General features: G+C 37.6%; 1 protein-coding gene across 1 annotated transcript in view; it reads right to left on the reverse strand.

The window, feature by feature from the left end:
* The window catches only part of itpkb (inositol-trisphosphate 3-kinase B), a 31135-nt gene extending 22228 nt beyond the window's left edge, over window positions 1-8907 (reverse strand). Inside the window, 5 exon segments of the mRNA XM_038293268.1 lie at window positions 492-707; window positions 709-759; window positions 2129-2279; window positions 2546-2727; window positions 8550-8907. Coding sequence (XP_038149196.1) covers window positions 492-707; window positions 709-759; window positions 2129-2279; window positions 2546-2592 — 465 coding nt within the window. The 5' untranslated portion in view covers window positions 2593-2727; window positions 8550-8907.
* Window positions 8908-10360: the final 1453 nt, after the last annotated feature.

Genomic DNA, 10360 nt, shown 5'->3' on the forward strand with positions numbered 1-10360 from the left:
AGTAAATAAATAAGCATTTAGTGCATTCATGCTAAGGAAATATGTACGCTGTTAAAAGACTCAACTGTCCATTTTTTTTATTTGTTTTAGTTCAGTGTGTAAAAATATAACAAAATAAATTAAACTGTAAATAGGAGCTTAAATTATAGTTTTCCTGCAAAATGGAGAAGTAGAATTACTCGATGAAAAAGGTGCCACAATAAGTCATGCTTTCCAAAAATTAGAAAGAAAAGTCTATATTTTATAAAGCTTCACCCAAAAACATTCCTTATATTTTATCCATGCTTAAAAAATAACTTTTTTTGCTTTTATCAATAATTAAGAAGCAATTGAGAGAATGAAGGTCAGTTAGGGTGAAAACAGAGAGCTGGCTTTTGATCAGATTAAAATAAAGAAACTAATTCTGGAGTTTTCATCAAACCATTAAAAAAGAGAATTGCTTAAATGATCATATGAAGAGAAATATCACATAGAAAGTTTAAAAAAATCACCTCAACGTTTTGCAGCTCTCTGTGAATCCGAAGCAGATGTTCCTGTCGCTTCCTCTCGTCTCCTCTTGTCCCTCCTCCCGTCTCCTCGGGCGGGTCTCCGTCCCCTCTGTCTTCCCCGCTCAGGCGTCGGATGCGCTGGCCGACGTAGACTCCCAGGCGCTCCGGGCTTCGCGGCGAGGGAGAGCGTGGGCGAGCTGTGTCGCAGGGGGAGAGCAAATTTGGAGGGGGGGGGAAAGACGAAGGCTTGGCCAAATGATCGGGGGCTTGTCTGAGGGGACATAATAAGACATGAGGAGTCATTTGCAACAAGCTACAGTTGTTTTGGTGCTTTTATGACAAATGTTTTACTCTTTGAAATGGTTTGGGATTTATTTGCACAACTAAAATAAAAGCCACTAATATATTTTAGAAGTATATCGCTGCAAACTAAGAGTGAAGTAACATCTCATGATACCAAATCAGCATCACATATTTGTCGAGTCAAAACAAGATATATTTCCATCTAAGATATTAACCCTTTAAAGCCCGATCCAAGAATAAAACAAAACAGAAAATTATTATTTTTTGGTTTGAAGTCCTTATTTGGCCTTTTAACAAAATATGTAAAAAGAAAAAACAGAAATAAATTTTTGATATTAATAATTTATTACTATGCGATAAGTCAAGATTATTTTTTGTGTAGTCTTCTGCCCTCTTATATCAGGTATATCTGATTGTGTACAATAGAATTTTGAGCAAAGTTTTTACCATTAAATTATGCAAAAGGTGTCAGACGCAAAACATTTCAGAAACCGTATGTATCAGATATGATACATTTGGCATTACATGGTTAAAACATGTTACTTTTGTGCGAAACGGAAAAGCGACATTAAAAAATACATATATTTTTACAAAATCAATGCAGAATTTAATTGACACTTAATATTGATTACACACTAATTAAGAAAACTTACTGCAACTGATATTTATCAGAAATAATTGGAAATAATACCAAGGTTTTTTAAAACAACTTGAACTCAGTCAATATTCAGATGTGTAAAAGTTAATCTGAATAGTTCCTAATAGATTACAGTGCTTATAACTAAGTTTTTTGTTTGTGAAGCTTTGAGTCTATTTTTGAGGACCAACATAAAGAAGTGTTCTTAGATTGCCCAGAAACGTTGCTAAAATCTCACCCCTTTGAATTCTGGTGAACCTAAAACCCTGTATCACATCTTCAGAGTCAGACGTGTCATTTTACCCCTACTAGGTATATATTAAAATATAGTAACAAACATAAAGAAAAATCAAATGTTCTACTTCATTATAGAGGGTAAATCAAAGTAAAACCTATTATTATTATTATGGCTTTCCATAATAAATAGAATAGAATAGAAAATCCCTTTATTGTCCCACAATTGTCTATTATTATAGAAAATATTGCAAAAATTACAACAATTGAGTCACTGTACAAAGAAAATATAATGTTTTGAAATTAACCTCAAGGAAACCCCTTACCACAGACTCAGCCAAGTCAGCTTTAGTAAGTCACCGTGGGTAATCTAAAGAAATCTAACTTAGCGGCATCCTTTTTCTAAACCCGCCTGCTGTATAGCATGAACTGTTTCCAGGTGAAATGGATGCGCAGTTCCTGCTACCTTAGGGCTCGTTGGGCTGTAGAGGCTTCCACCCAGTAATGGGCAGTAGGTGCTCCGATCGGGAACCGGCAGCACAGGTCGTCCGACTGGGGCGGCGTTTGTTCTAGAGGCGGCGTTAGAGGACCCTGGCTGGGAGTGAAACTGATTACTGCTGCAGAGGGAAGAGAAACATGACAGGGTTTTTTTTTTTTTTTTTGTTAAAACCACAGATAGGGTCAAAAGTTACATTGCATGGTATTGTTATTAATAAAACAAGTCTAGTCTGATTGAAATTATCCATCTTCTACAGTTTAAAGCTTGAAAAAAAAAAACGAAATTTCAGCAACTATTAATTCCTCTGCTCTAGTCTTTCCGCTTCTTATTTAGCAGAGCAACAAGACTTGTTTATGTTACACATTTTTCCGGCAGTCCTTGTACCTGTTCATGACTCCAAGGCCGTTCAGGTTCAAGGCAGAGGCTGCCATCCCCACGGCCAGGCCAGGGGCTTTGTGTGCTGGGTACACATCTGCCAATGTCCCCTGAAGCTCCAGGGATGCCTGCCGAACAGCTCAGGGTTTTCTCTGCATCCGAGAAGCAACAGAAGATCTGAAGCCAGGAAACTGGGACCACCGGAAAAGAACAGAAAGAATAAATTCACTTTATTCTGTTTAACTAATATGCTAAACTGGAGCAGGTGTCACTGGAAAAAGTTGTTTTAGAAAAGAAACAAAAGTGCAACGCAGACAATGATTACTCATGAGATGCTGTTGATAATAAGATATCAGAACATGTTATTTTAAGCTAGAAGTTCATCAAGTGAAAAGAGCAAAAGGGAAAAGAAATGGCAGATAGAGAGTAATCAGGGGACAAATTCTACTGGAGGAAAAAACGTTGCTCACTTCAATTAGTCTAAAACAAACAGCCGGTCCTAGTGGTTATAGCAGTGCACTTGTGCTCTGAGAAGGTTGCAAGTACCCGGTTCGATCCCCACAGCCTGCACTATGGGTCCCTGAGCAAGACCCTTAACCCCACACTGCTCCCTGGGCGCCACACAATGGCAGCCATTGCTCCCCAAGGGGATGGGTTAAATGCAGAGGGTGAATTTCTCCCATGTAAAATCAATAAAGTTCAATTATTATATTATCATTAACATCAAATAACATTTTAGTTAAGCAACCAACGACAGTTTGGCTAAGAGCAGCTAGCCTGACCAATAACCAGCTGATATCAATGTCATATACTTCTATTACACCATAATAAACTTAACAACAAACCGTTAATATTGTAAGAAAGAATAAATTTAGTTTATGGATAATTTGCACCAATTTCAATTGATAACACTTTAACTAAACCGCACTTTTCCCAACAAGTATGCAAAAGAAGATCCTTAAAAACTAAAATAAAAACACTTTTATGTAATTAAATATGCTTAAAGAAACATTTTAATATCATTAAAAGTGTTAAAAAGGGAAGAAAAAAATCTAATTGATTCTAAACATTGGTCAGCTGATCAAAAACTGAAAAATCAGTTTTTTCCATACCATTAAATGCATCAAAACTAAGAAATCCCATTTTTTGTCGGAGTCTATTAACACTTTACCTTCCTGTTGGATTCAAAACTGTTCCATCTGTCAGCTACAGCAGCACAGTTTCCCTGTTGTTGTGTGACGGCTCCATTTGTACACAGAAGTCAGAATTTCTGGCCCCAAATTGAGACATTTCAACAGGAACACCCTAAAAAGAATTTGGAACCGCTAGCCAGAAAATCTCTGCAATAAAACAACACCCATCGTTTAAATTAAAGACAGATGCTGTTTACATTCATAGAGCTTAAATTTTCCTTCTGTTTTTAATAGATTCTTTTTTGGTTATGTAATGAATAGGCAGTCAAATACAAAATTCATTTTAATGTTTGCAGGATAAGATATTTTGAAACGGTTTCTATACACAAAATACCATATAGAGCAGTGTTTTTGGTTAGGGTCGTTGTAACAGTGGGTGTAGTGGCCATATATGAAAAATGAATAACAAGTAAGGCTGGATTAAATATCTAGTCTGATCTTTTTTCTACCAAATCCAATTAATCAATTGTTTTCTCATGTTTCATAATCAAAATGCTAATAAACATGTAATTACATCTTGGGCTGAAACAATTATTAATTGATTAATCATGATTAACTAAATTGATAGTCGATTAAAGGTAAAGAGGACGATCCTTTATTTCCAGGTGGATCATCAAAATTAGTGGTCCTCCTGATTGTCAGTCATTCTGGTGATATGTTTATTTAAGGCCGTACTACGTGCACTTTCAGACATATATGTGTGGTGAGCTACGCTTTCAGACAGTCATTGAAGCTCACCTTTCTCATCTTGGTTCTTTGAAAAGTGCCGAGGGCCGTAAGAGAAAAAGTGTCTACGAAGTGTATGAGAAGAAAATAAAGGCCTCAGAAGAGGCAGATATATCCCAGAATGCTTTGGAGAGCTCTCCTCGCAAAGCACTATGCCACAGCGGCCCGCCTACTAACAAAGCTGGAACAGGCACCATACTGAGGAGGAGGAGTAACGTGACAAACGGAGCACAAAGCAGTGATCATCTGTCGGTCAGTTAACTGAGTTTTCTACAGAGTCCACTATATAGTCCCTGCTGTATGTGGACACAGTAAGCTTGTATTAGCTATGAGAACAGCACATTTTAAACAGGACGTGCACGAGGAGAAACGGGCTTGTATATATTGCATTTAAAATAAAATAAAAATGTTTTCATCTGTCAATATGCTGTATCAAGAACTCCTAAAATGGAAAAGTTTTAGTTTCACCTGCTTTAATTTCATTAAAAAAAATCTTCTTTAAGGAACCTCTCGCTATCACATTATTGATCAATTTACTGACAAAAAAAGCGACAGATGAATTAATTTGCAAAATAATCGTTAATTGCTGCCTTAATTTCAGCCCTGATCGCAGCTTTTAAAAACAGGCTTTTAGTTCAATCACTCCCTCATGGAGGTGACCTTAATGTAAAGGGCAACAGAAAGGAATGAACTGATGTGTTTCAGAGCTGTGGAAGCCCTAAGAATGGATGGCAAAAAAAAGGTCTTCATAAACAATAAATTAAATTAAGCATAAGGAAACCAAATATTTGTGTCATCCAGGAAGAGCCAGAATGGGGCTTTTCTATGAATATATTCATCAATATATTGCACAATCTTTGCAAAAGTAAGAATAGTTGTCTTGAAATGCTTTATTTGTCCAATTCTATTTAAATAAATAATATAACCCTTAAAATGAGAATACCCTATTTTACCCCATTTCAACTCACTGCTTTGAAATTGCTTTGTAGCAGAAGCTAAAGGGCGACACAAGAACAGTGAAAAGGAAGAACGATGGACACATGGAAGCACATGACACAGAGAGGAAAAACAGGCAGAGATGTGGAGAAAAATAGGCACATAAATAATAAGTTACTCTGAAACAGAGGAAGAAACAGAAGAGAGAAAAAAAATACGTATATGGATTTTGTGTTTGCAGAATTCCATTTATGAACATCTGCTGCATCTGATCAGAAAACAGTGGTTCTTTTAAATCATACACATCCCAATTTCTTCTTCTAAACTTCAAAAATTTTCAATAATGAAAAAAAAGCCCTTTTACAAATTAAAGTAGACATTTTACCTCAGGAAATGACTTCACATGAAGGTAAACTACAGGATATGTTTCACTATGTATTTTTATTCTGTATTGGTCAGTTTAGACGCTGTATAATCACTTGTTTTATCATGTCCTGCTGTGAAGAAGCTATGCAAATAAGCTCGACTGTGCAGGATGAGTTAAAGCTGGCGTTCCATGCACAGATGGTCAGCTGCAGGAAAAACCTGCAGAATGCATCGCCTTATTTACCAGCAACACGTTTCAGATATTTGGGCTTCAACTCAAGAAAGCACTTAAAGATCAGCAGCTCGGGCAGATGCGGGATTAAGCTGAATTTCTCGTGCCAATCAGTGAGCAAATAGTGTTTGTCCAAAGATATATGGGCTTAGAAGATACTTCTTTTATAAAAAATGTTATAAGAGTTAAATGACACCGCTTTTTTCCACTCTGTCGACCTTATATATCAGAACAGTCGGCGAAACCAAACTGAAGCCCTTATCTCTGCAGATCTTTTACACTCTGGGCTCACTGAAGCAACCAGTTTTAATGTCGTGCTCAGAGCTGATAGGAGGTGGATTCAAGAAAATGTTTTGATTCCCAATAAGTAAAGACATCAGGTCACGAACTGTGGGGCAAATGAGGGATTTCCTTTTTGGGGGAGTGACGCAGTTAGAAAGGCAGCCTGAGAGGCCTGGGTGGTTTGATAGCCATCAGTGTTTCTTTTTTTTTTTTATACAACACACAACCTAATATTTTTGGCTCTGTTTGTGTAACTGTCGCTAATGTTTTAAATGCAAAGAAATAAAAAATAAATAAAGAGGTTTATAAGTGAACAGGATGGAAAGAGAGGTGTATACAAGCTATTTTGGTGCTCTTGGCTGTTCTGAACCTTTCATGCAGAAGTAGCTGATTTACTTTCTGTCAAACAAAGGGGGCGTAATGAAGCAGCACTGAGAGCCAAGGACCAATTCCACACCACATGAGGCACAGCCTTGGCACTGAAGAGTGGAGCAAAGTGGACGCATTTCTCCCACACAAAGGTAGAGCAGGTGGAAAAAATGAATTCCAACCATTTGACTCAGCAGGTGATCACACATCTGGAGATGTTTTGGGAGAAAGAAGGACGGAACAACAACCACATCAACTAAAACTATTATTTTTTTACAGGAATGAGAGCATGATGGCATTTTAAAGAGATATCAACATTTATTTAGCTATTTCTGTCACATCTTAATTATGTCGGTACAAAAAAAAAAAACATGGAAGTTGCAGAAAGAGCATTTTTATCACGCTGGCGAAAGTCCAACAACAACAGCTATTAAACAGAGAGGCAAACAAATATCCTGACCGTGCCTTTAAAAAAAAATAAAATCGCATAGTTAAGTCAAACTTCAAGGCCACTAAAACAAACACTGATGCCTTTGAGCTAACTTTAACCTCTGCAGAGGGTTATTTGTACTTCAGATCGGCCTGTTTCATCAGACTAGGAGTTGGAGCAGGTCGGGCTACTAGCCATTCGCCTGGCTACGCCAGCGGGCAAGTTATGGATAAAAAAAAAGTTATTTGGTTTTTAAAAAATGCAGTGATGATGATGGGCAGGGTTTATCTATGGGTGTCTTTTAAATGTCTGATGGAAGAGATGCAGGAATTGGGTGTTTCCTGATACAGATTTCAGGTTAACTATGAGCTCTGACCTGCCGATTATAACCCATGCTGATTTCTTTACCGTAAGAACACAAAATAAAAATAGAAATGTGTTAGTGTTTTATTCCAATCTGTTGCTATACTAGAGCAGATGACCAAATTATGTATGCCCTGTCTGATTTGTATTTAACTCAAAACAGTTCATGAAAGCTCATGTCGGTAGATGATGTATGCCGAACAGTAATAATAATACTTAACCAGCCAACAGGGGTAGAAAGAGATGATTTATTAACGAATCTGTATTTCTTTACTCAAAAAAATATTTAATTCAGCCACTTTGATAAGTAACTTAACACACTAATAGAAGAAAATTATTTCCCATACAGTCGTAACAGATGGGACACTCTAAGATCATCCTGTTATCTAAAGCTCTGGGGGAAAATACTTAAGTTCAAAACCCAAATAATTAGTTGTATATAGGCACTAATCAGAAAATCATCTTTGAACAGTTAAATGGAAATGGATTAGAATTTTACATGATTATTTTGTATAATAAGCAGCTGTAACTGGTATAACAAGAATATAGCTGGAAATGTTATCACTATGAATGAATTATGAAGAAATTTAAAAGAAACAAATAACTTTTTTTTTACTACAAGTGATTGATCAAATTATTATGGTGCAAGTAAGTACAATTTGTGCCTAAAAAGCCTGACAACAAATGCAAAGTATTTATATTACATAGGATAATGAATGATTCCAGTTATATTGTCTTATCTTATGTGAGGATAATTAAAAGTGATTTTTAGATGAGAATATATGTAAATAATAGTTAGGTGGACGAAGGGATTGCAAATCCAAATTGAATATGACTGAGAAACTGCACAGTTAATTAAACAGGACTGGTTGTATTTTGCCCTGCAGGTATAAATCTGATTCAATCTTAAAAGAACTATGCATGAATCAGCCTGTGTTAAACAACATTTACTCAAGGATCGTTTAAAATTCCTCGCATTCTTTCACTTTCCCACCATCTTTGAATAATGTCTTTATTCTTGAAGGATCTCAGTTCAAACTGCTCCTGCTGGTAAAAGTGGAACAAAACAACATCCAGCTGCAATAATCAGTTTATAGCAGCTATAGGCTGTCTTACCTCGTCTCTCAGGGTCTTTAATCAAACGGAGCAGATGCGATATGTGAAAAACCTCCTTTTTTTTCTTTCGTGTCACGAAGCAACTTTGTTGGACTCACTCGCCGGTTTACTGTTTTTTTTGTTTTGTTTTGTTTTGTTTTTTTCTTCCCCACCTCCTCACAGTCGCGCACACACAGAGATCCACCTCCACTTTAAAAACAGAAACAGAGAAAGTTGCCTTTTCTTCCAAAGAGCATCTTTTTGTTTCCTGCAGAAGCTGAACCCCATAAAGCCGCTGGGAGCCTCTGCTCTGGATGGACAGCAGAGGAGTCTGTTGTCATCCGCCGCTCCTCTCTGACTGTAGTAAAGCTTTTTGTGTCTCAGAGTCTAAAGGCGGAAGCTCTCTCTCTCTCTCTCTCTCTCTCTCTCTCTCTCTCTCTGTTTGCTCTCTGTCACTCCCTCCGTTTAGTGGAGGGAAACCCTCACGAGCGCACCCTGGGGCGCGTGTAAGCACACTGAAATGCCAAACACTTTAATTAACGTGTTCAGAAGCGGTTTTATTATTGTTTTGTGTCCGATGCAGGGCCGTTACCAGGATGTTTCAAACACCGAGGTCAAATGTTGCGATAAATCTTACTTGACAAAAACAAACTTTTTAAAATATATTTTGGAAACGCGAATAAAGAGAGTTAAAGCACAAGCCCATCAAGGAGATGAATATGAACATGTTTATTATAATGATTCCAAAACTCACAAAATTAGAGTATTTGAGTGAATAAGTGAGTGGGTGTGAGTGAATGAGTGAGTGAGTATGAGTGAGTGAGTGAGTCAGTATGAGTGAGCGAGTGAGTCAGTGAGTGAGTCAGTGAGTGAGTATGAGTGAGTGAGTGAGTATAAGTGAGTGAGTATGAATATGAGTGAGTGAATCAGTGAGTGAGTATGAGTGAGTGAGTGAGTGAGTCAGTGAGTGAGTCAGTGAGTGAGTATGAGTGAGTGAGTGAGAGAGTGAGTGAGTATGAGTGAGTGAGTATGAATGTGAGTGAGTGATGTGAGTTTATTATAATGATTCCAAAACTCACAAAATTAGAGTATTTGAGTTAATAAGTGAGTGGGTGTGAGTGAATGAGTGAGTGAGTATGAGTGAGTGAGTGAGTCAGTATGAGTGAGCGAGTGAGTCAGTGAGTGAGTCAGTGAGTGAGTATGAGTGAGTGAGTGAGTGAGTGAGTATGAGTGAGTGAGTATGAATATGAGTGAGTGAATCAGTGAGTGAGTATGAGTGAGTGAGTATGAATGTGAGTGAGTGAGTATGACTGAGTCAGTGAGTGAGTATGAATGTGAGTGAGTGAGTATGAATGTGAGTGAGTGAGTATGACTGAGTCAGTGAGTGAGTATGAGTGAGTGAGTCAGTGAGTGAGTATGAGTGAGTATGACTGAGTTAGTGAGTGAGTGAGTATGAGTGAGTGAGTCAGTGAGTGAGTATGAGTGAGTGAGTATGACTGAGTGAGTGAGTAAGTGAGTCAGTGAGTGAGTATGAGTGAGTGAGTATGACTGAGTGAGTGAGTGAGTGAGTGAGTGAGTGAGTGAGTGAGTGAGTGAGTGAGTGAGTGAGTGAGTGAGTGAGTGAGTGAGTGAGTGAGTGAGTGAGTATGAGTTAGTGAGCATGAATGTGAGTGGGTGAGTATGACTGAGTCAGTGAGTGAGTGAGTGAGTCAGTGAGTCAGTGAGTGAGTATGAGTGAGTGAGTGAGTGAGTATGAATGTGAGTGAATGAGTATGAATGAGTGAGTATAAGTGAGTGAGTATGAGTGAGTAAGTATGAGTGAGTGAGTATAC

Source organism: Cyprinodon tularosa, unplaced genomic scaffold, assembly GCF_016077235.1.
Source record: "Cyprinodon tularosa strain WSP-4 unplaced genomic scaffold, ASM1607723v1 ctg323, whole genome shotgun sequence".
NCBI classification, from domain to species: domain Eukaryota; kingdom Metazoa; phylum Chordata; class Actinopteri; order Cyprinodontiformes; family Cyprinodontidae; genus Cyprinodon; species Cyprinodon tularosa.